The 25,436-nt window shown below is 38.1% G+C and overlaps 1 protein-coding gene across 7 annotated transcripts in view; it reads left to right on the top strand.

The window, feature by feature from the left end:
• Positions 1-25,436, top strand: part of Gigyf2 (GRB10 interacting GYF protein 2) — a 138,991-nt gene that overhangs the window by 21,484 nt on the left and 92,071 nt on the right. For 6 of the 7 annotated variants that reach the window (XR_012908194.1, XR_012908193.1, XM_075951862.1 and 3 more), the window contains 3 exons: positions 8,871-8,953; positions 19,143-19,272; positions 20,371-20,466. Coding sequence is in view for 5 of the 7 variants with exons in the window: in XM_075951862.1 (XP_075807977.1) it covers positions 8,913-8,953; positions 19,143-19,272; positions 20,371-20,466 (267 nt within the window). In the remaining 2 variants the exon portion in view is untranslated. Of the gene's footprint in view, positions 1-3,023; positions 3,072-8,870; positions 8,954-19,142; positions 19,273-20,370; positions 20,467-25,436 lie in introns of those variants that run through there. The other variant, XM_075951864.1, reaches the window with a different exon arrangement.

Raw genomic sequence — 25,436 nt, 5'->3', positions numbered from 1 at the left:
TTATCTGCTGTGTCCTGCAGAATGTCTCGCAGACTCTTTCATGGGTCATGAACCCCAAAAGACCGTCTCACCTTTAGGCAAGTTCAGCAGTCCTCTCTCTGCGGGTTCTCTGTGTCCATTTTATGCAACAGTCCAGGCAAGAGCAGTTTCTTGTCCAAATGGCTATCAAACTCCATAACAAGCCTCTTTGATGCCCATCTTCCTCTTGAAGTAGATTGGTGCTGCCAGGAGCAGACGTGTCTCATTGTCATGAAAAGCCCTAAGTTATTAAAACATTTAAAATGCCATATTCTGCAGTCTTTGAAAGATATGAAGAATGCCTATCTAACTGAAATATATCTCTATATATCTAGAAAATCTAACTAACATGACTACAAGCTTTACTATTATTGATGATTCCATTAACAACCTTTATTTCCTATTATACATTACATTTTAAATGAACTACACAATCACAATACCTTAATCAATATCAGAAATACATATACATATAACAAAATTGACCTTAAAATCCATACCAATGTAAATTATTCATATCTATATCATATCAATGCAAATTATTCATACCTATATCATATCCCCCTTTAAATGTAAAAGAACATTTATAAACAATATTTGGGAACATGGGCGCAGTTTTTTCTCTCCAAACTGCTTCCTGCTGAATGGGGGCGCTGTTAATCAGATCATTTAGGGTGTAACCTGTGTGTCAGGTTCATCTCAGTTGGCAGTTGAGTGAAGTAATTTTTTAAGGGTGTTCACAGGAATTTTTCGGGAGGTCGTGGTCTATCATACCATATCGGGATAGATGCAATCCACAGGGTCTGGTCCTCTGTGAAAACAAAAGAAGACCTTCTCCAAAGCATCATATCCTTAGACCCAAATTTTGAAATCGTAATACCCTTATATCCATTCTGGTTTAGCTTAGCAGCCCATGTAATGAAATGTGTCTCTGTACTTAGCTCCTTCACAGTCAAAAATTTTAAAGAAAACACAATGTACATAATCCAGACTCTCTGTGAATTTTCCATTTTTATGTGGCTTATTTTTCTTTATTTCTTTTAATCTCTTAACTATCTGTACTCTGTCTCTTTAAAGACTTTACCTTTTTTTTAAACCATTAATTTTATTCCCTTCCTTCCTTCCTTCCTTCCTTCCTTCCTTCCTTCCTTCCTTCCTTCCTTCCTTCCTTCCTTCCAGATTTATTTATTATGTATACAGTGTTCTGTCTGCAGTTGTGCCTGCACGCCAGAAGAGAGCATCAGATCTCATTATTTATGGTTGTGATTCACTGTGATTGCTGTGAATTAAACTTAGGTCCTCTAGAAGAACAGTCAATGCTCTTAACCTATAAGCTATTTCTCCAGCCCCCCACCCCTACCCCCTTTTTTAAAGACGAGTTCTCTCATAGGCCTGAGTTCATTGATTAGGCTAGAATGGCTGGCCAGTGAGCCTCAGGATCCATTTGCCTCTGCCTACCCAACACTTGGGTTACTAAAGTGCACCATTGATTCTTGACTTTTAAAATGTGGATTCTAAGGTTTGAAATGAAGTCCTACTGCTTATAATGCTGACTGTGCCTTCTCTCTCACCCTTGTCTCTTATAAACTGATAAAGGTATAAGTGACTAGGAGGTGGTGGCACAAGCCTTTAATTCCAGCCCTTGGGGCAAAGGCAGAGGCAGAGGCCAGCCTGGTCTTCAGAGTGAGTTCCAGGATGCTGGGGCTGTTACACAAAGAAACCTTGTATCGAAAAAGAAAAAAAAGGTATTAAAAAAAATAACAGTATAAGACTGGAAGGGAGCACCTGCCTAGCATGCACAGTGCCTTTGTGGTTTTGCTGAACACAGCCTCCCTCCCACACCCCGGGACTTCATCACAAAAATGGCAACATGGAACCTTTATTGGCAGTTATATTCAGTGTATAGTATTTATAATGTTAAACTTACTGTAAAGAATTTGAAATGGGTTGGGCAGTTGTGGCGCACGCTTTTAATCCCAGCACTCGGGGGACAGAGGCAGGTGGATCTCTCTGAGTTCGAGGCCAGCCTGGTCTACACAGAGAGAGTTCCAGAACAGGTCACAAAGCTACAGAGAAATCCTGTTTTGGAAAACAAAACAAAACAAAAAAAAAAAGGAAGAAGAATTTGAAATGGATTTTTCTAAAGTCAGTATATTTACTGATTTTGGTAGTACGCTCCTGTGATTTAAGTACTTGAGAGACAGAGGATAGAGGATAATGAGTTCTGGACCAGTAGCCTACTTGGTGAGATCTTGTCTCAAAACAAGAAATCATTATATTATATGCCATTTTTAAGAAGCAACTGATTTTGGGAATCAGTTTAGTATTTAAAATATAAAGTGTTTAAAGCACTGTTCATTTCCGACAGCAAAAACTTGAAGTTACCTGTTTATAAACATTATATAACTTTTACAAAACTATGACTTGAAGCTCGAGAGATGACTCAGTGATTAAGAGCAGTGTTAACTCTTGCAGAGTACCCAGGTTTAGTTTCCAGCATCTACATAGTGGCTTACAAACATACGTAACTCCAGTTCCAGGAGATCTCACCTTCTCTTCTGCCCTCCTTGGACACCAGGAATGTCTATGGTACACATACATACATGGAGGCAAAATATTCATGCATAAAAAATAACATAATTCTAAAACTTTTTTAAAGGGCTAAAAAAACTTTGACTTTATTGTATATATGTTAGAAATTTGTCCCTTAAGCTGTACTGAATTTTTCAAAATAGAGGATATAATAGGATTTTTTTTGGAGACACAGTCTTCTGTATCCCAGGGTATTCTCCAACTTGCTGTGTAGCTGAGGATTACCTTGACTTCTGATTTTCTGCCTCCATCTCTCCAGTGCTGGGGATTGCAGCATGTCCCATTATGCCATGCTTATGAGACATCAAGGATAGAAGCCAGGGCATATTCCATGTTAGGCATCCCTGGATTTATAGTGTAATTCTAGTATGTAGAAAATAATAGTTATTCTTCTTTCCACTAATACAGGTGAACATAAAAAGAGGTATGGAGGAACACTTTGTAAATTTTTAACATTTCAGGTGAGAGTAATTATTGGCTTACTGAAAATTATTGTGTTGTGGAAATGGTGAACATGAGACAGTTGTATATCCAGGGGAGGAAGCTAGAGATGAGTTAGGTGAAAGTTGTGAGTTGCAGATGTCTAACCATATGGTCTTTCTCCACTTGTAACCTTCTAGCACAGTGTATATACTGAGACATTTGCTTGACCCCCTCCATCCAGATTTTTGTTTTTTGATAGAGGTTTATGTATCTTAAGATGGCCTCCAACTCACTTTGTAGCTGAGGCTGACTTTGACCTCCTGATTCTTCTACCGCCATCTCCACGAGAAGCCATAAGAGAGTGTCTAATTCTGCCAAACTGGAGTTATAGGTAGTTGTGTGTTGCTTTTTGTGGTTCCTGGGAATCAAACTTCGGTCCTCTGCAAGAGCAGTATGTGCTTCTAATTGCTGAGCCATTCCTCTAGCTTTGCAAATTGAATTTCTAAAAATTTTAATTATTTTGAAGATAGGGTCTGGCTACATAGTACATGCAGACTAACTATCCTTCAACACATTTCTTCCTTTGCTTTTGTACTGTCCATGCACTACCATATCTAGTTTAGAAATTTTGTTCTAATTAGATGAGTTAAAAGAATTCAGACTATTGAAAGGATGTAAGAAGACTCTTTAAGAGTTAGCAGTAATTGAGAGAAAATGATAGGTGAAGGATTTCAGGAGTTTCACATGATTGGCTTTTTCAGTGTGGTTTGACCAGCAGACTTTCAAAACAGTGGTACCTTTATCAAAGCTCCCTGCTTTGAGGTAAGCTTATTTAATTGATTTAGAATGACATACAAAGTAATACTGTAGGAAAAAAAAAATCAAGTTTGTAATTTGGGCAGGGTAGGTGGGTCTTTTCTCCCAAGCTCTCTTTCCCAGACTATTTAGAAAATTTGTCTTTATTTCCACTGTGCCCTTTTTGCCATTACACACTTTTGAGCATAGTTCTAGCCACAGGTACTTAGTAGAGACAGCACTTGAGAAATTTATAGTTAAATAAGTCATGGTTATTCTTGGGAAAGTTAGGAAGGGAGATACAGAAAAGCTTGGGTCAAAATAGTACCAGATAGTATAATCATGGAGGAAAAATTAACTGGTGTGAAGAGAAGGCAATCTAGAGAGGAGCTTGGCTGAGTAGAGTTCAGAGTCAGCTTCAGATCCCAAGTTTTACAAATTCAAAGCTGTTTCCCAAAGGTCAGGAGGCTTTGTAGGGGTTTGAGTTGAAAATATTTAACTGGGTAGGGTTTGAAATGATGCCCTTGGGTGTGGTGGTACATACAGAGCAGACTGATCTCTATGAGTTTGAGGCCAGTCTGATCTACAGACTAAGATCCTCAGGGCAGCCAAGGCTACACAATGAGATCCTGTTCCCCCCAATCCCCACTCCCCAAAAAACAGAAAAAAAAAAGATGGGAAGACTATTCTCATTTTAGCGCCCAGCTCTTAGTTTAGAAAAGACTGTTTGGAGATAGGGCATAATTTCCATTTCAACTAATGTTTTATAATTCAGAGGAACTGTGTAAGATAGTCCTTCCAGAAGTTTATTAAACTCTCTCTATTAAATTGATTGGGAAGGAGTAATCTAGGGTCTGGAACTCAGGATTGAGTAAGGTGTTCAGTGCTTAAGTTAGATTTTTCTCCTTTTTTAAAATATTTATTTATTTATTTATCTATATCTATCTATCTATCTATCTATCTATCTATCTATCTATCTATCTATCTATCTATCTATCTATCTTCTATTTATTTATTATGTATACAATATTCTGTCTGTGTGTATGCCTGCTGGCCAGAAGAGGGCACCAGACCTCATTACAGATGGTTGTGAGCCACCATGTGGTTGCTGGGAATTGAATTCAGGACCTTTGGAAGAGCAGGCAATGCTCTTAACCTCTGATCCATCTCTCCAGCCCCAGATTTTTCTCCTTTAATTCATAAGGAAAAGGATCAGAGTACTCTTCTGTTTGCTCTGTTGAGAATTAATTTACTTGGATTGTTCTTAGCGTTCTCCAGAAGTGTTGCACCCGGAAATAATTCTAGGGAACCATGTTATAATTAGTAGCTGGGTTCAAGCTTTGGGGCATTTGGTGTTTGTGAGGTTTTGCAGTACATATATAGTGAGGATGATCAGGTGTACTAGAACAGGATTTTTCTGCTCATTTGTTCCTTAGCTGCTCCCTGTGTTCAGGGGGCTCCTCTTACAGCTTAAGACTGCAGTCTGGAATTGAGTCCATACTAGGGGTTCTGTTTTTATTGTGTTAGTAACACCTGTGTAGTGTGGTGCTTTGACAACCTGTGTGATCATATGTGATGACCTTGTAGTAAGTTAAAGAATAAATTGCTCTGTGATTTTTTTTTAGTGTTTTCATAGATACCAAGTAATTTCAAATCAAATCCATTTTAGTTCAATCTGTGACTTGCTTTAGAAATTTAGATCACTTTTTCAGTAGTCAGAGGTCCCCCTCAAAGTTCATTTGAAAGCATTAGGGTAGGTAGAGTTTGAAATAGTGGTTTAAAAAGAATTAAGATTAAAAAAACAAGTGGCATGCCTTTAATCCCAATGCTTGAGAAGGATAGGCAGGTGGATCTCTGAGTTTGAGGCCAGCCTGATCTACATAGTTCCAGAATAGCCAGGACTGTGTAGAGACCGGTCTGGGGGGAGGGAACCCAAAAAGTTGGACAAAACAATAACAAAAAGATTTTAAAAATGCATTCATTTTATTTGTTTTAGGCAAAACATGTTATGTGTGTGCGTGTACCACCATGTGGGTACTGGGAACTGAACCTGTGTCCTCTGCAAGAATGATAATCTCAGGAAGTCTGGCACAGATTTTTCATATTTTGTGTTTTAAAAAAGAGTTCTTTTAGAGAACTTGGGAGATGGCTTTGTAGTTAAAGTCTTTGCCATGCAAGCCTGAGGACTGGAGTTTGGATCCCCAGATGTAGAAGGAGCGGCGGGCTGCGTCCCACCACTTGGCTAGCTTTACACCCGAAATAACAACACACAAATTCTATTCATTTAAACACTGCTTGGCCCATTAGCTCTATCCTCTTACTGGCCAACTCTCACAACTTGCTTTAGCCCATATCTAGTAATCTGTGTATCATCACGGTGTCGTGGCTTATCGGGAAGATTCTAACCTGCGTCCATCTTGGAGAGGAGAGCTATGGCGTGTCTCACTTCCCTTCTTCCCAGCATTCTGTTCTGTCTACACCACCTACCTATCAGGCCAAGCAGTTTCTTTGTTAATTAACCAATGAAAGTAACACATAGACAGATGACCCTCCTACATCACCCAGAACCTATATAAATATCAGGTGGATGTGGCAACTTGCCTTTAATTCTAGCCTGAGAAGTCAGGGACAAGGGATCCTCAGATGAGTCTGGCTGAGGAGACTAGCAATGCTGGTGAGCTCTGGGTTCAGTTGAGAGACTCTGCTATAATAAACAAGGTGGAAAAAATATCAAGAATGATTCCTAATACCAATTAAGGGCTTCCACATGCATTCCCCACAAATGCAAACATGCAAGCTCAAGTGCATATACCACAGGAAAAATGAAAAGGAAAAAAAAATCTCTTAATGGAGTTTTAATAGATTTTTATTACACAGTGTATCATTTTTGTATACCTGTTAAAAGGAAAAGAGGCTAGAGAAACTTTTTTTTTTTTTTTTACCTCAGTTAGTAAAGTACATGCCATGCAAGCATTGGGGTCCAGGTATGATCCCCTAGAATGCTCATTCAAAACCTGGGTATAGTGGCACATGCCTATAATTTGAGCACTGGGGAGGCAGAAACAGCATCCCTGAGCATTGCTGGCTGGCTAATCTAACCAAATTGTCTTGCTAGTCTAACCACCTCAGTCAGCTCTAGCTCCTAGTCTCAAAAAGTAAAGTAGAGATTGATTGACGAATATACCTGTTAGCCATCTCTGGTCTTCACAGACACACATGTAAGAACACAGTAGTGTTCCACCTTTCTCTTTTTCCCAGCTGTGTAGTAGCAGCAACATGTCACTCAAAATGTCTGAAACAGTTCCATTTCTATGTATTAGACCAGTCTTTCTGAAATCCAGGTTAACCTTGAACTCAGATCCTCTTGCTTTAGCCTCTAAGTGTTGGGATTGCTGGTATGCTGGGATTACAAGTATTCTGGAGCTATAGGTGTATAAATGCCTGGTTCCACTATTATCTGTTTAAAATTTAGTGATGATTTGGTGCTTGTGACAACTTTAAAAATGATATAAGCAGTTTGGACTTTAAAAATTTTTTTGGCATATTTGTTATACACTTAAGTGTATACTGTATACACTTGTATGTTCTATGTGCATGTGTGTGCATATGAATATGATGACCAGAGGTGAATGTTTGGTGTCTTAGTTGATTTCCACTTTATTGTTTTGAGACAGGGTTTCACTGAAGAACCTTTCACTTACTGGTTTGGATTGGCTGGCCATCCAGCAAATCTCAAGGGTTTTCCTGTCTGTGTACTTTTATAAGGTGTCCATTTAACAAAAACGATAGTAATAGGTTCCTCCCTGGGGCTTATGACCTTCTGGGCCACGGACTTCTGATCTAGTTCATAGTACTTGGCATGGATTCCTTTCTTCTCAGCAGGCCTCAAATCTAGTCAGAAAGTGCCTGGTTACCTGCATTACTTTCTTGCCACTTTTGTACTAGTGAGCACATTATACCTGGCAGGTTGGCATTACAGCATTCAGGCTTCACTGCTGTATAATACATTGATGATTTGCTCCTCCTGCATAGCACCTTCTGGCACTATGAAAATTTCAGGTGGTCGCTTCCACCTTGATTTATGTCCTATAACCAAATGTATTGTAACTTCAGTAATAATAGGGTGTTACCATCTTATTCTGGTAGGTAATCAAGAACAATGGCAATAGCCAGTGTTATTTTGGGGGTTTGTTTTGCCCCCACTGATATTTTCATTTAATAACCCATGTCTTCTGGGAAAACATTATCTACTCACTCAGGGTTATCTATGTTCCAAACCCCTGTCCCCCCCCCCCCCCCCTTAAATTTCACTTTTAAATCAGCTTACAGAGTAGTGGGTTTCTGTTTGATTTTTTTTTTTTTTTGGTTTGGTTTGGTGTGTCCCCCCCAACCCCCCACAGGGTTTCTCTGTAGCTTTGGAGCCTGTCTTGGAACTAGCTCTTGTAGATCAGGCTGGCATCAAACGCGCAGAGATCCGCCTGCCTCTCTGCCTGGGATTAAAGGCGTATGCCACCGAACTCAGGACCTTCAGAACAGCAGTCAGTTCTTTTAACCTCTGAGCCATCTCTCCAGCCCTCTATAAGTATTTTTCATGCATCCTTTGTGTTGGTTACTATCTTCTACTCCCATCTTCATCCCCATTAAACTTATTATTTGCTTGTTGTTACCTTCTTCTTTTTTTTTTTTTTTTGAGGCTGTTTTTACATAGCCCTAGTTGTTTTTAGAACTCACTATGGAGACCAGGCTGGCCTAGAACTCTCAGGGATCCACCTGCCTCTGCGTCCCGAGTGCTTAGATTAAAGGTGTTTACCACTGTGCCCAATGTCTGTCTGTCTGTCTATCTATCTATACGAGACTGGTTTTTTTTTTAATCTAGACTTACTCTTTTCCTTTTGCCAGCTGCATTGCTGTAAATAATCATTAAAAACTCTCATTCTTAGGAGATTATAAGCAGATCACACATTGTCTAGCTATTTGTTCTGATCTGGTATACTTCACTTTTTCTTGACATTGTTTGACAAAGATGTGTTTCTATTTAACAGGTTTTTCCACACACAAAAATCTTTTTAAAAATACGAAGAAGAATGGCAGCAGAAACCCAAACACTAAACTTTGGGCCTGAATGGTGAGTTCAGTCTTGTCTTATTTGATATTGAATGACATAATTCACTAGTAAGAGTTACACAGGAACTGGGTGGTGTATAAATGTGCATATTTCTGTTTCATGTGTATAGTTTAAAAATGTGACTAGCTTATAGTATCTTATATTTCATAAAGGACAGTATTCTCTAATTGAAATTTTTTCTTGGGTTGGTTAGGTATGGATAACGAAATTAAAACTCTATAGTTCTACCACCCTAGAAAATTATTTTTGAACCTTTGTGTATGTATAAACAATTTTACATAACTATAACAGTAATACTTTAATATCTATTTTTCTACTATTGATATGCTTATTTAAAAATAGTTTTAATAGAAGCATTTGAAACTTTTTTTTATTGATGGGCTAAGCAGGTGGTCCAGAATTAATACTGGCTATTAGCAGTAGCCCATCTAGAGCTGAGTTAGCGTTTGCCATAATAACAATTAATTGACCTTTGAGTCTCTTACAGATATGTTTGGACCCCGAATATGGAATTCTCATGGAATTTTGAGATCCATCACATTATAGTGTGGCTTTCCCCCCTCTTCTTTTCCCCCCAAAGTTGGTGATTGAAGATCCTCTCTTCAGTGACGTGAATAATGATAGTTAATTTTCCATTCATACTTGGAATAAACCCCTTTGGTAATGTCAAAGGCAGTATCTAAAAGAGGAATTGGATTAGCGTCAGCATTCTTTATGTTTAGGTGGTGGTTTGTAAGACTTCTGTAGGAGTTCCTTGTTTGAAGAGTCTTACGAACTTACTCGATCATATACATTTCTTTTGATGTGTATTTCCTAGATATTCTTAACCTTCATGGTTAGCATTTGGAGACCGAATGAGAAAACATTTGAAGTTCTGTGAATCGACACATTGCCTATAGTTTGAGTTTATTTTGAAAATGTTGATCTAAACAATGCTTCACCTGTTTCAGTTATTTTATATTTAAAAAAGAATTTACTTATTTCTAGATCACTGTTTCTAGAAAAATCAGAAATTATAAGTAAGCAAGGAAAAGGAATAAATACCTTAATTTGATCCTTAGTACCCACTGTAAATATCGTGGTGTATCTTTCCAAGTGGTTTTCTGTATCTTATTTGTGTATATGTGTATTTATTTTCACAAAATAGGATCAAACTGTGCATTCAATCTTGTAACCTTAACAAAAAAAGCCTAAAGCAAACAAAACCTTTTTCAATAAACGTTTTTTTTTTGGTTCTTTTAAGTAGTTTCATTGTATGGATGTACTATCATTTAACTAGTTCTCCAGATGTTGTAGAGGCTGTTCATAGCTGTTAGTATTATAAAAACATTTTAGCATTCTTAAGCTAAATCTTTATTTACACTATATTAACTTCTTTAATCAGGTAGATTTAAATTCATGTAGTTCACTTTGTAAACCATAGTGTGTGCAGCTGTTCTGCTATTATTACTTTTCTTTTGTATTAATACATTCTCACATGTTTTTCTTTGTAAAATCATATTAAAATCACTGAGGCACTTAAAGGGTTTTTTCTTACAGCATCTTGCTAATAATATGTAGTGAAAAAGAAGCCAGAAAATTTAACCAAAACCAAAGAATTAAAAACAAAAACAATCCAACCAAACTGGTGATATTCTTGATTTTTTTTTTTTTTTTAAATCTTACATCTCTGGTTTACACTGGAATCCTGTTGAAGTTCAAGTAAAGTTTTTGTGAAACAAGTTTCATTGGAAGACAGCCATGCTTTTTTTGTTTCCATGTTACCGTGATAGTTTTGTGCTAACTCTGGCAGGGATGAATAGTTGTATTAGAGGCTGCCTCGTTCTCAGAGCTTGTACATTTTCTCCTTAGCCCTTTGCAGAAAGTTTGCTGTTCTGTGACATGTGTTACTCAACATCAAATCATTTGCAGGTATCTCTGCCATTGGCTCAATCTGTCAGGAGTGTCTTACTTGCCCTCCTTATTGTACCCTGAAGTATTTATAAGGTGTTTAATTTGAATTGAGTCAACTTTAGCAGACGGTAGTCATCAGTTCTGTCCTTAATCAGAAACTTCTCGTTGTTACCTAGGTTAATCCTGTATCATTGGTACTTAGGAGCCTTTACTGAGGAGTGCAGAGTTAAGTAGGCACAGCCTTAATTATACCATCAGTCAAGGTAGTCAAAATAACCCTGTACTAGAAAGTTACCTTGTTGTCATTGGAGACTTTTGGCATATTTTCTTCATGTAACATGTTCATTATAAGTCTTGATATGAGGAACTATGTTCAGAATAGTTGAAAATCAAGGAAGAGAGTGATTATGTTGAGTCATTTTGTAACTCTGAACCATGAAGAAACATTTATGACTTTTAATATAGTGCTTAACAAGTGAAGTATAAAATGACTTTTTTTCTTTTAAAAGCTTTTCATCTTAGTTTTAAAAATTATACTTGTAATTGAGAATTTTCTCCTCCCATCCTTCCCTCTAGACCTTATCTGGGGCAGTTGTGTTGATAGGAGAACATTAAAAATTGTCAGGAAGGACCATACCTGTATAGCCTTACCAAACCCAACAGAATCATTAGGTTGTGGATTGTTTATTAGAATAAGGAAATGAATAACAGATTCACCAAAATAGTATAAAAGGATATGACAGAATTAGTGAAGAAAATAATTTCTAGGTATAAAAAAATACTCAATTTTAAATGCCTTTCTTCAAATGTTACTACTTTAGACTTTCTGACTATACAGCTTGTATCCTCTCCTTATACTCCCTAACTCCTTTAGTGTCTATATCGAAATGTGATATAGTAAATACTTCTTGCTCAGAATGCAGCTTCTAGGTCTGTAGACTGTGAGCTCCTTTGTGAGCAGGCATTTGGTCTGGATTGTTGTATAGCTTGTTACTGCTGTAGTTCCAGAGCCTGGCTCGTAGGCACTCAATAAATGTCTATTAAATGAAAGAATGAATTGCTGGAAAGTAAAGTTGTTTTCAATGTTTTGTTACTGTAAATGATATATGTATACTTCTGAATGATTTTGTTCTATTCTGATCATTTTCTTTGGATTAATTCCCTTGAAGTAGAATTATTAAATCAAAAGTTTTAATGTTAATTTAAGGTTTAGATGACACCGTACAGATTAACCATCAAAAAGATAGTTTTAATTTAATTCACTTCCTCTGTGTGCTTATGTTGTCTTTGACAAAACTCTTTTTTTCTATTATTTTTTTGAGACAGGGTTTCTCTGTAGCTCTGGCTGTCTTAGAACTCACTCTGTAGACTGGGCTGGCCTCAAACTCACAGAGATCTACCTGCCTCAGCTTCTTGAGTGCTTAAAGTACTGTCTTGATGAGTTGTTTTGGTGTTAAATACTTTTTTTTTTTTTTTTTTTTTTTTTTTTTTTTTTTTGGTTTTTCGAGACAGGGTTTCTCTGTGGCTTTGGAGCCTGTCCTGGAACTAGCTCTGTAGACCAGGCTGGTCTCGAACTCACAGAGATCCGCCTACCTCTGCCTCCCGAGTGCTGGGATTAAAGGCGTGCGCCACCATCGCCCGGCGGTGTTAAATACTTTTGATTAAGATTAGGTCTTAATAGAATTTTTTTTGTTGGTTCTATTAACAAGAACATTTGGAGGAAACAGTACTATAGAAAAAACCAGAAAAAGACTAAATTATCCATAGTTCTACCACGAAAAGAATATATTGGTTTATGTCCTACTACTCTTTTTTCTTTGCGAATGTATACTTCAAGACATCTGAAAAAAATCAGATTTTACTTGAGAAAAATTTAAGGACTGGAAATCTACTCAGATAAGTTCAGAAGACTTTATTATAACGAGAACATTTATAGACATCTTGCTTTCTGGGGAAGACAGAGAAGCTGTCCTAGGGTCTCCTTTGTCTTCATTTCTGTGCTCTCAAGGAAGTCTCTGGTCTTTGTTTACAAAAGAGAGGGAGAGGGTTGTCACCCCCCCTCCCCCCAGCACTTCCTCTGTTAATACAGTGAACCATTTTGAGCAATGTCTCTTTTCTCAGCGTGGTTGCCTTAGGAAAGAACTAATTCCACTATTAAGGACACTGTTATTTCTCAGTGTTGGCCAATCTTTTGAGTTAGTGCACCAGTGATTAGTTAGGCACTCCATAAAGTTTGGTTGAATAGAGGCTTCATTCATAAATGTGGCTAGGGGCACGAAAATGTAAGCCTGAGGCTGCTAGATGACTGTACATACTCTGAGAAAAATACAAGTTCTGTCAGATGGAATGTGTTACTTTTTTCCAGTTCTCAAAAGGGGTTAAGGGACAGTGAATGAGCTGCTGTCCAAAGGTACTTTAGAAGAGAATATTTGTTTAAAAAACAAACAAAAAACCAAAACCTAGTTGTCAAGTTCCTGCTGTAGTCTACGCCGCCCCCCCACCCCCCCAGGATCTTCCTGCTATGTGTTACTTTTCTGCTTCTCTTTCCTGTATTTGCCAGTTAACCTTGGTTGTTTCTAGTGTATTTCTTCTTGCCTGTTCCTGATAAAGGTTCAGAAAATATTTAAATATTTCTCACTACAGAAAGGGCATGTTAAAAGACAAGGATGCAAGAGTTTGCAGATTTAAGAAATAAACTTCAAGACATTTTCCTTTAATGTGAAATGTGGGAAAGGAAGAGGTGAGCTTGAAGGCACTATTTCATGACACTTGTTAAGTTTGTTTGACCATTGTGTACCAACAAAAAATTGAGAGTTTTAGTCACATTTGCATTTGGAATGAGAATTGTGGAAGATAGAATAAGAGTAGTTATATTGTTCAAGATACTTACAAAAGTGTGTGAGAAAGAACTAGAAATGGTGTGAGAGATTTAGAATTAAGTAAGACATCATAAATGGATATAGAAGATGGGAGAAGGTGAAGTGTGAGCCTTAAGTGTATGTGTGAGTGTATATATACAACTACATATATATACACGACGCGCGCGCGCATGTGTATGTGTGAAGACCCACCTCTTTGAGGGAAGTCAGCATGACTAGAAGAAAACCCAAAGCTTATGCAGAAGTAGTTTTTGATTCCCAGACTATCACACAGATATGGACATTCCAAATTGCTTTTTAAGTTGGAAGTGTGGATTTTGAATGGTAGTAAGTGAAAGTTTGGAGAATATAGTGGGGTTTTGGGGAGTCCTTCTGGTCCCTGTCATTTCCTACGAATGGTAGGACTTGACTCTGTTGTAGCCTGGGAGATGAAGGCCATGGGATTAGAATATTTATCTTGTTTTTTTGCAGTGTTAAGGTTATTGATGCACTTTGTAGAGCAATGCAGTGGTGAGGAGCCAGGTTGGTTTGGGTTTTGAATTTTCAGCAAAGTAAGAAACTTCTGGAATGAGGAAGGTTGAATAGTACAGAGCTAGAAGTGAGGTAGTATACTACTAAGTACATATTATATATATGTGTGTGTGTGAGTGTATGTGTGTGTGTGTATATATATATATATTATATATATATCGTGAAGAACACAGGAGATCAGATTTCTAGAAAAGAGAATTGTGTGGAAGAAATAAAGGTCACCGGTGGCCTTTGGAAGGGAGATTACCTACATGCGTTGCAGCTTTTCCACATATCTAGGTGAGGGGGACTTAGAATTGACTATTGAGTCAGATTATAATGGTTATTCCATCTCAATGAACTATCCTCCCACCCCAACCCCTTGTAGACAGGGTTTCTCTGTGTAATAGTCCTAGCTGTTCTGGAGCTAGCTCTTGTAGATCAGGCTGGCCTCGAACTCAAAGAGATCCACCTGCCTCTGCCTCCCGAGTGCTGGGATTAAAGGTGTGCGCCAATACTGCCTGGCCATTCAATAAACTATCTTAATTGCTTCAGCCTCTTCACAAATACTGGAGAGTAAACTCTTATTGTGTTATAATAGTAGACATGGTGCCTGTAAGAGGTGTTTGCTCTCTTTGGGAAGCCATTGGAGTCTATTGGAAGGACAGAGTAGTAAATGAACTTGAAAACTTGATATGAGAGCTTTTTAAGAAATTAGGGCTATTAATTAGGCTATAAGGGAGTCTCTGGTAATACCAGGTGACTCAAACAGTCAACCGTGGTTTTTACATGAAATGGCTTCGGTGTGCCCTCTAGTGTTAGAAACTATTGGGAAGCTTACTGACTTAGTATGACATGGAAGATACTTAAAATAATTTCTAATATTTTAAAATTAATGCCTGGCAATTAAATCGGCTGTTTAAGATAAAAATTTGGGATCTCATCATTTATAGAATAATTACATTAGTCATAAAAATCCTAGCCTTTAATTTTAGTTCTGTGGTGACTAGTCAGATGCATTAGTTTCCAGATTCACTTTCTTCCTCTTTTTTTTTCTTCAGTGCTGGGGATGGAACCCAAGGCCTTCTGTATGCTTAGTCAGTGTCCTATCACTGAGCTTCACACTTCTTATATTTTATATTGTGTTTTTATGAAACTTAAGTTGGATCAAATGAACTAACATGTACACATTTTCCAGCTTCAATTCTCTGAGTTAAATTGCCTACTTTTTCAGGATAGGCTCAGTTTAATATTTTTCCGAGCATTTATATGCGCGCGTGTGTGTGTGTGTGTATGCACATGTTTATGTAGTTGAGAGTGAACATAGAGAACAGAAGTCAGCATTGAAGGTTTTTTTTCTTTGCACTCCAGGGTTTTTCTGCGAATCTTCAGCCTATCCTGACACTCACTCTGTAGACCTTAAACTCACAGAGATCCACCTGCCTCTGCCTCCCAAATGGGCACTTTACACTTATTTTCTGAGACAGGTTCTCTCATTGAACCTGGAACACTTAGGCTGAATAAACAGACTGGCCAGTAAAGCTTCTCCCACTTCTTGTAGTCTTCTGTGGAATTGTAGGCAGTTGTTACTACATCTGCCCTTTTAAAACATGGGTGAGTGGGGATCTGAATTCATGCCTTTGCACTTGCCTAGCAAGTTCTTTACCCACTGAGCCATTTCCCCAACAGATAGAGCCCAACTTTTGAGATTCTCATGGGAAACAGTATCTTGAAGGTCTTTTATCAGTGGTTGGCTTATTCCTTTGAGCAGTGTTTTTCTGTCTTTATTATGTCTTTTGGGCATTGAACCACATTCTCTGTCAAGAATTTGAAAGGAAACAAAGACCAACTCAGTAGTTGTGAGTACTCCTGGTACTTCCTTTGGAGAAACGGGGGAATCTGGGACTATTGCAAGAAGTTATATACGATAACCCTGGAGCACTTAAAGACTTAATAGGGGCATGTCCAAAGGACTCATCAGGAGCCATTCAGAGAGTATCTTACTAGTCAAAGGTGAGATAGTGGGAACATTGTTAAAAATAGTTTCACTGTATTTAAATACATCAAGAAGTAATTCATTACTGTTGAATATTATTTTGAAAATAAGAGACACGTTTTTTTTTTTCCTTCCTGTGTAAACTGCTAACATTGGGTCACTATTCTAAATAATATAAGAGATTAGTTTCTCTTTGCAGAAATGCTACAAGAAAAGAGAAGGTTAGCGAAGTTAGGTATCTAAACATAGACCATAAGTATGTTAGCAGTTTAGAAAACTAAGTAGGCATTGTGTGTCTCATGATGGAATAATATACTACCACAGGGGAGGGATTGCCAAAACAATACAACATATCAGCTATACCCACTTATTGATTTAAATGATAAGATCAGCAATTTCAGACTTGAAAAAAAATCTTTTTATGATAATTTACATATAAAAATAATAGGCCAAAAATTTCCACCCGAATAGCATCAAAGACTTAGTGGCATGGTACAGAGAGCCAGGTTGGCCATGGATTGTTGTTTTGGGCTTGAGTGATTGGTACATTTGAGTTTGTTATATGCTTCTTAATATCTCCTTATATGTTCAGAATTGTCTGTTATGTTTTTAAAGGGGATAAGAAGATAGAAACATTGGAAAGAACCATTCTCACCATAGTTTACTAGTAGTGTCTATTCTTTTTCTCTTCAGTATTACTTCTGCATGTAAACATGTTTTTATGTTTACCAAGCATGAGCCCCTTTTTGAATAATAGACAAATATTTATTCTACTGGTCTTCATATTTTTAATGCTTAGCAGTTTTGAGGATATATTTTAAAATATCTGTTGAACTTGTCCTTTAGGTTATATCACATGAATTAAAGTAACTTAGTCTGTTTCAGTCTTTGTATCTGTTACTGCACAAAATTTTGGATAGCCCCACATTATTAACCAACCAACAAACCTATCTACAACCAATGTACTTTCCCTTATCCCAGGGTTTTTTTGTTTTTAGACAGGGTTCTCTGTGTAGTCCTGACTGTCTTGTAACTTGATAGTAGACCAGCCAGGCTGGCCTTGAATTTATAGAGTTCCCTTGCTTTGGCTTCCCAAGTGCTGGGATTAAAGGCATGTACCATCATGACTTGATAGTAGCTTCTTTTTCCTAGTTTTGCTGAATATCCCCTTCTGTTCCTGTCTCTTTCTCTTTTTATAACATTACTTTGGGCTGGGGAACAGCTCAGTTGTGGGTGTGAATACAGCCCTGGGTTTGATGCAGATACTGCATAAAACTGAGCCTGCTTTCAGGCCTGATGCAAATGAAGACAGGAGGATAGAAAGTTTAAGGTCATCTTTCGATATATAGTGGTGAGTTCAAACCAGTTTGAGCTGTATGAGACATTGTTTCAAAAACAAACAAAAAATGAAACCCAAACAATTATTATTTGTAGTACTGAGATTCAAACCTAGGAGCAAGCCTGATCCCTCGAGACATTTTGTTTTTTTGAGACAGGGTTTCTCTGTAGCTTTTTGGTGCCTGTCCCGGAACTAGCTCTTTTAGACCAGGCTGGCCTCAAACTCCCAGAGATCCGCCTGCCTCTTCCTCCCGAGTGCTCTGATTAAAGGCGTGCGCCACCACTGCCTGGCTCCTCGAGACATTTTTAACTTACTTTTTAAGTTTCTGCATTTAGCCTTCTCCTTTATGTTTCATACTTTATTAAATGTTTTAGCTGTTACCAAATATCCAAAGAGGTTTTGAATACTTAGCTATTTCAAAGTCATTCTTAGAAGTGGCTATTGTAATTTATATTTTTACCCCTCCCTCCTCATCTCTCTTTTCAGCCTTGGATGGTAGTCATAAAGTACAAGAACAGTTTCATACATTCATACACCTTATAATCCTTTAAAAATATTTTTAATTTTGTGTGAATGCACTTGAGCACAGGCTTTGGATCTTCTGGAGCTAGTTACAGGCCCTTGTGAGCTGCCTGATGCAGGTGCTGGGAACCAAGTATCTTTCTTTTTTAAAAAATATTTATTTATTTATTATGTATACAATATTCTGACTGTGTGTGTATGTCTGCAGGCCAGAAGAGTGCACCAGACCTCATTACAGATGGTTGTGAGCTACCATGTGGTTGCTGGGAATTGAATTCAGGACCTTTGGAAGAGCAGATAATGCTCTTAACCACTGAGCCATCTCTCCAGCCCTGCTGAAACATCTTTCTTAAAAAAAAAATTTATTTATTTTTTAATTTTTCTTTTCCTGGGACAGTTTTCTGTGTAGTCCTGGCTGTCTTGGAACTCACTTTATAGTCCTGGCTGGCCTTGAACTCAGAAATTCACCTATTTAATCCCAGCCTACAGAGTGCTGGGATTAAATGCTTATGTCACTATTCTCGGCTTACTTTAAAAGTTAAAAAAAAATGTGTGTGTGTACATGTACATATGCAGCTTCAGAGTTGTTTCTCTTCACCTTTATTTGAGTTCCAGGTGCCCTTACCTGCTGAGCCTTCTTGCTGACTTAGGATCTTATGAGCTTTATTTGAGTGTTTCTGTTGTTTCACACCCTCACCAATACTTGCTATTAAACTTAGTAATTTTTTGTGAGTCTGATTGTCCCTGCTTTTGTATTTTGGTAAAAAAAAAAATCTTCTCTCCAAACTTGAAGCTTCTTAGAGACAACCGTGGCATCTTTAGGTGTTGGAATTGCTAAATTATCACTGACTGTCTAGTTAGCACTTAGTGAATTTCTCAGTGAGCTGTGATGGAGGCTTGTATTAAACTCAAAAATCTTTGCTGCGTAAGATAATGAAGTTTTTGCTCCTTTTTTGAGCAGTAGTGTATCTTACACTGTATTATATAAAAAACATACAGTGTCAGAATATCTGTCTCTTCATTTTGTATTATTTCTTTTTCCTATTTTAGGCTCCGTGCTCTGTCCAGTGGTGGGAGTATCACTTCCCCTCCTCTTTCTCCGGCCCTGCCAAAGTATAAATTAGCAGATTATCGTTACGGCAGAGAAGAAATGTTAGCACTTTTCCTTAAAGACTACAAGGTAAGAAAATACAAAGAGTTGAGAATTGTAGATGAGACTAGTATGGACTGTGAAACTGATCTGTATCTAATGGACTCTTGCTTTTTCCATCTTTCCCCTTACTTGCATGGAAACATAGAGTGGTTAATAGTGACTGAGGGATGTGCTGCCCTTAGAGAAGACCCATGATGTCATTATGGATCAGGAGGCTTGGTGGCAGCAGAACAGTCAGCACTGTTGATACCTCCTCTTCTCTCCCTTCTCCATTTCTTTCCCTTCTCTCTGTTGCACCTCTTACTTTCCTTCCCAATTAGGGTCCAGGATTGAGGGAAGACCAGCTTTCCTCTTCCTGCCCTCCTGCCCTTGAATAGAAAGGTGTACTATGAGTTCGAGACCAGCCTGGTCTACAAGAGCTAGTTCCAGGACAGGCTCCAAAACCATAGAGAAACCCTGTCTCGAAAAACCAAAAAAAAAAAAAAAAAAAAAGAAAAAAGAAAGGTGTAGTACAGAGAACTTTTAAAATTAACACTTGCTTCACTTAAAAAAGGACCAGGATGAAATAGTGTAGGCTTTTCTTATCTGATGACCAGGGAAGATAATATCTTTTGTGTTTCTCAATATGTTATTTTTAATTTATTAATGGATGGGGAATCACAAATTTTAGTTTCTAAGAACAGACACAATTGCTTTGGAATTTCCTTAGCATCTGCTTTAAGCTAAATGTAGAGATTTTTATTTCTCTACTCTGTTCTTTGGAATACCAAGCTTAATACCAAGTCCAAAGGAAGTGGCTTCATGGATGGAGATGGTGGGTGACTGGAGTATTTTGTTTTATTTATTGAGACACAGGGTCTTACTGTATAGCCTTGGATAGCCTAAAGGTCCCTGTGTAGACCAGGCTGACTCAGATCTGCCTCCCTCTGCTAAGATTAAAGGTATGTACCACCATGCTTGGTTGTAAATGGAGTTTTAATGTAATAACTGCATAATTAATAGAAGTAAATTGTAATTGAATAAACTTTTAATATTTATATTAGTCATTGCTAGAAAATAGTGTCTTGGTTTATCTTCTTGTAGTTGGAGAAATAACATTTTTATGGCCTTGTATTTATCACATAGATACCTTTTGACCTTCTGGAGAAAGAATTCCTGCCTATCCTACAGGAGGAGCCCCTGCCACCATTGGCTCTAGTACCCTTTACAGAAGAAGAACAGGTTTGTACTTATCTCTGAGCCTCAGATCCAACCCTTGTTTTTCTTTCTATAGTATGGATCTGGAAAATCACTGTTGAGGATATACTAAGGATAGCCACATCAGCACAGGCTAAACATTCTTACTGATGTTTGGAATGTTTAGGGCTTTGAGTTGCCAAAGTTTTGCTTCAGATTCTGAAACTGATGAGTATTATGCAGAGATCAGGAAATCTTCCTAGATCTTTTTTCTTTTTAATTAAAAAATTAATTTTTATATGTATATGGATGTTTGTTTTTCATGTATTCTGTGTACCACATGTGTGCCTGGACCCCAAAGAGGCCAGAAGAGTACTTCAGAGTTATAAATAGTTGTGAACCACCATGTGGATGCTGGGAATTGGACGCTTGTCTTCTGGAAGATCAGCCAGTGCTCTTAATTGCTAATCTGTCTCTGTAGTCCTGTTTCTAGAATTTTAAGGACAATGGAAACTATCCTTTATAAAATATTCAGATTAAGGGGAGATGTCATTACTCCCCAAGAAGAAAGAGATTCATCTTTGTAGAAAAGCGTACTTTTTCACAGGTGATTGCTACCTGAATTCCTGCCAGTGAATTCATTTAACCACTAGAGAAAGAAATTTAAATCTTCAGCTTAGAACATTCCTGACGTCTTTCTGTCAGCACTGCTCTTGGTGGTTCCTTTTTTAAAGGTGTGGTGGTAATGTTGTAAGAAAGATTTTTGGTCTAGAAAGTGGCAGTTTTATGTAGTGACTTTAATTTTATGTAGGTGAAAGATTGATTTCAAAGAGTTTATAGATATTGCACTGCAGTGGAGAAAAGAAGTTTTGTTGGAATTCTGTATTCCATGTTAAATGAAGAATCCCCTCAGCTTCCTCCTGTCTCTACCTCTGAGTGCTGCGATTATAGGCATTGAGCAATATGGCTGATTTCATGCATTGGTGAGGATTTTTATTCAGAGCTTTGTACATGATAAGCAAGTTCTACTAGCTGAGCTATATCTCCTGCCATTTGACTCTTTTTTTAAAAAAATAACTTTGAGACAAAATCCCCATCATAAAATTGACCTTCTTAAATTTTGAGACAGGGTCTCATGTAGCCTAGCCTAATGTAGCCTTAAACTCACAGCTGAAGATAACCTTGAACTTCTGATCCTGCCTCTACCTCTTAAGTGTTTTTGGATTGTAGATGTGCAAAGTCCATCATTTTGTGTGTACAAATACAAATGCATGTGCCAGTACATGTGGAGGCTAGAGAACAAACTCGGTTGCCATTCATTCCTCAGGTGCTCTGTACCTTCTTTTTGTTAATTATTAATTTTTATTATTATTTTCTAATTGTACATATGGATGAATCCTTTGCATATTGACTATTCTGACCTCCCATCTCTCTGCCACCTCGTCCACTCTGTCCCCATCTCACAAATCTTTCTTAGACGTTCATGTTTATGATCCGCTAAGATTAACCGGAGACATCTGTGTGACCATGGGCTGGAACTTGGTGGGTTAGAGGGCACACAACTAAAGACAGTGATTAACCCCCCCCCCCCCGAACCTATTAAAAACAATAGTTCAGAGGGAAAGGATAGGGCCCTGTGAGCCATTCCCCTTTACTTACTTGACTGATTATTGACAGAGCCAGCCTTGTGTGGATCCAGTGCAGTAATAATAATAGTTGATATACGTTAATGATTTAACATTACATCTTATTGAGTCTAGGGGATGGCAGTTCTTGGCCCTTCAGGCTCCTTTGTACTGGATAGCCCCTCTTCCTCAGTGTCTAAGATATCTAGGACTTTTATTTTGAAGGCACATTGAATTTTGTTAAGTATTTTTTCTACATTGATTGAGATGTGATTGCTGTTCTTAAGTTTCTTTATATGATGTATTACTTACTAGTTTGTATATGTTGAACCAACCTTGCATCTGTGGAATGAAGCCCACTTGGTCTTGATGTTTGGTCTTCTTAATGTAGTTCCTGAATTCAGCTTCCAATATTTGTTTTTTGTTTTGCAGCATTTAAAAAAAAACTACATAATTGCATATTTTAGTAATGAGTAGGAAATCCAGTGGCTTAAATGTAAAAATTTACAGGGCTGGGGAGACAGCACAGTGGGGACATTGATTCTCCAGCACTCACATAAAGTGTATGCAATGACACATGCCTGCAGTCTCAGCTTTTGGAGGTATAAAGAAGATCCTGGGGACTTGCTGGCTAGCCGGTTTAGCCTAAATGTCAATCTCTGGGTTCAGCGAGAGATCTTGTCTCAAAACAATAGATAAATAATAAGTAAAGTTGTAGGGGGAAGGAAGGAGAGCTGGCTCAGTTGATTGAGTGCTTCTACAGCAAGGTAGGATCTGAATTTAGATCCTAGTAGCCATGCAAAAACTGGGCATGTGCACATCTATAATCTAGTGATTCTGAGGGCAGAGACAGGAGGATCACTGGGCTTGCTGACTGACAGCTTAGCTCCAGTTTCAGTGGGAGACTGTCTCAAGGAGTAAGTGGAAAAAGATAGAACGTTATGTCTTTTCTGGCCTCTGCGCAAGTGTATCCCTGAACATACATGTATGCATGCACCATACATACACAGTACTTGTTTGCAAGTGTTCTCTCTCTCTCTCTCTCTCTCTCTCTCTCTCTCTCTCTCTCTCTCTCTCTCTCTCTTTCTCCCCCCCCCCCCCCAGTAATAAAAAGAGAAAAGGAAATAAAAGCCCGTGTTGACCTGGCTTCTATATGGGTGTACACACTACCCCCTACATACACATTCACATGTACATAAATACTTGTCTACTCATGCAGTAATAATGGACAAGAAAGATGGCTCATCAGGTAAAAAAGCTCTTGCTTAACAAGCATGCAACCTGTATTTGATTTCTGGAATATATGTTAAAAAAAATACAGATGGAATGGCACACATCTGTAATCTCAGCTTTCCTGAGGCAGAATAAGAGGAAGAGACAGAATCATTGGGAAGCTCTCAGGCCGGCTACTCTGGAATATAAAGCACAATAATAAAACCAAGAAGGCCAAAGAGATGACTCAGTGAGTAAAGGAACCTGCTGCCAGACCTGATAGCCCACGTTTGATCCCAGAGACCCACATGGTAGAAGTAAGAATTGAATCTTAGAGTTGTCTTTGCCCTCTAGGTGTTGTTAATGGCATAGGCACAGGTGTACCTTTCACACACAAACAATAACTAAAAGTATAATAATAATAATGATATATTAACAAAATAAGAGGGAACCTGTTTTAACAAGGTGGAATGCAAGAATTGACTCCCTAAAGTTCTTTGACCTCCACACATGAACCATGGCACATGCTTTCTCTGCCCCACTAAATAAATGGATAAATAGTAAAAACATAAATCTTTAAGAGATGCTTAAAAATAAAAAATGTGCAAAACAGTGTATCATAATAATACAGTAATAGAAAACTCTTCAGTCTCTTCCCCCTCCATGTGTCCTCTTTCCCTGAAGGAAGGCAGTGATAGCAGTATATGTAGATACATGTGTATTTTTTTGGCTGGGTCTCTATATTACTCAGGTAGTCTCAAACTTGTGGACTCGAAGTATATTTTCTCCCTGTGTAAGGATTACATGTGGACATCACCGTGCACAGTTCTTGTATTTTTTCCAAATAAACACGTATTTTCCTTTTTATACAAATGGTACTATGCATCACACATTATTCTGCCTTTTTTACAAAAACTTTTTATTGAAATAATTCTTTGTACATTGAGAAAAAGTTTCTGTGATGAGAATTTGTTGGCTTTGCTGTTTTCTTTGATCAGTACATTTATTTTCTCTATGGTGTCCTCAGAATCTGAGATTCTTTCTTCTATCTCTTGTATTCTATTGATTATGCTTGTTTCTGTAGACTTTGCTCGTTGACCTAGATTTTCCATATCCAGCTGGTCCTCAGTTTGTGTTTTCTTCCTTGCTTCCATTTCAGTTTTCAATTCTTGAACTGTTTCCATTACCTGTTTGATCGTTTTTTCTTGGTTTCCTAGGGTATCATGTATGTATTTACTCATTTCTTCAAACTTTTTTTATACTTCCCATCCATTTCTATAAGGGCGTTTTTTACATGTTGTTTAAGGGACTCTATTGCTTTCATAAAGTCAATTTTTTCCACTTCTGTGTTAGGGTGTTCAAGTCCTTCTGTTGTAAGGTCATTGGGTTCTGCTGTTTTCATGTTGTTTTTCAGATTATTGGGTGATTTTTGCCTTGGCGCCTGCCCATCTCCTCCTATTGATGCTATCTAATGGGTCTTTTAAAACCGGATCAGGTTTCCCTGCTGGCCAGGGGCTCCTCTTACAAAATGCCCTCGCTCTGTTTCCTGGCTCCTGCCGGGGCCAAGATTCCTCTCACTACTCAGAAGGGTCTTCAGGAACAGGACCAGGCTTCCCGTTTGCCAGGGACCTCGCCAACAAAAGGCATACCTCTTTGATTTAATTGTAATGGGGCGATCTGCTCTCTGTGTTGCACGCCGTCCCCCGCCGCCTGCGTCTGCCTAGGCCTGATTTTTTTGATAAATCAGCAGAACATTTTGGGGAACTTCAGGTACCTGTAAGAGAAGAGAGACCATCCTTGCTGCAATCACACGAGGCTTTAATGTTGAGATGAGACAGGAACCAGTGCACTGGGGCTGAGACTCATAACCCACGCAGGGGGAGAGTTCTACCCCAAGTTGAGAAAAAGTTTCTGTTTGAGTTTGCTCTCTGTCTATGGTGGTGAAATTACAGATTTCTCTTACTGTTGTTGTCTCTGGATTTTTCTTTTATGTACTAGTCTTTTCTTCACTGGTTTATAGTGTTTGTATGCGCTCCTCATATTTTCAAGTCTGTTGGATAGTTGACCTGGATCAATCTTTGAAAATTCTTTCTACAGCCGGGCGGTGGTGGCGCACTCCTTTAATCCCAGCACTCAGGAGGCAGAGACAGGCGGATCTCTGTGAGTTCGAGACCAGCC

The sequence above is a fragment of the Microtus pennsylvanicus genome, chromosome 17 (genome assembly GCF_037038515.1).
Source record: "Microtus pennsylvanicus isolate mMicPen1 chromosome 17, mMicPen1.hap1, whole genome shotgun sequence".
In the NCBI taxonomy this organism is placed as follows: domain Eukaryota; kingdom Metazoa; phylum Chordata; class Mammalia; order Rodentia; family Cricetidae; genus Microtus; species Microtus pennsylvanicus.
Note: the sequence above shows the minus strand (reverse complement) of the source record. Positions and strands in the feature narration are given on the sequence as shown.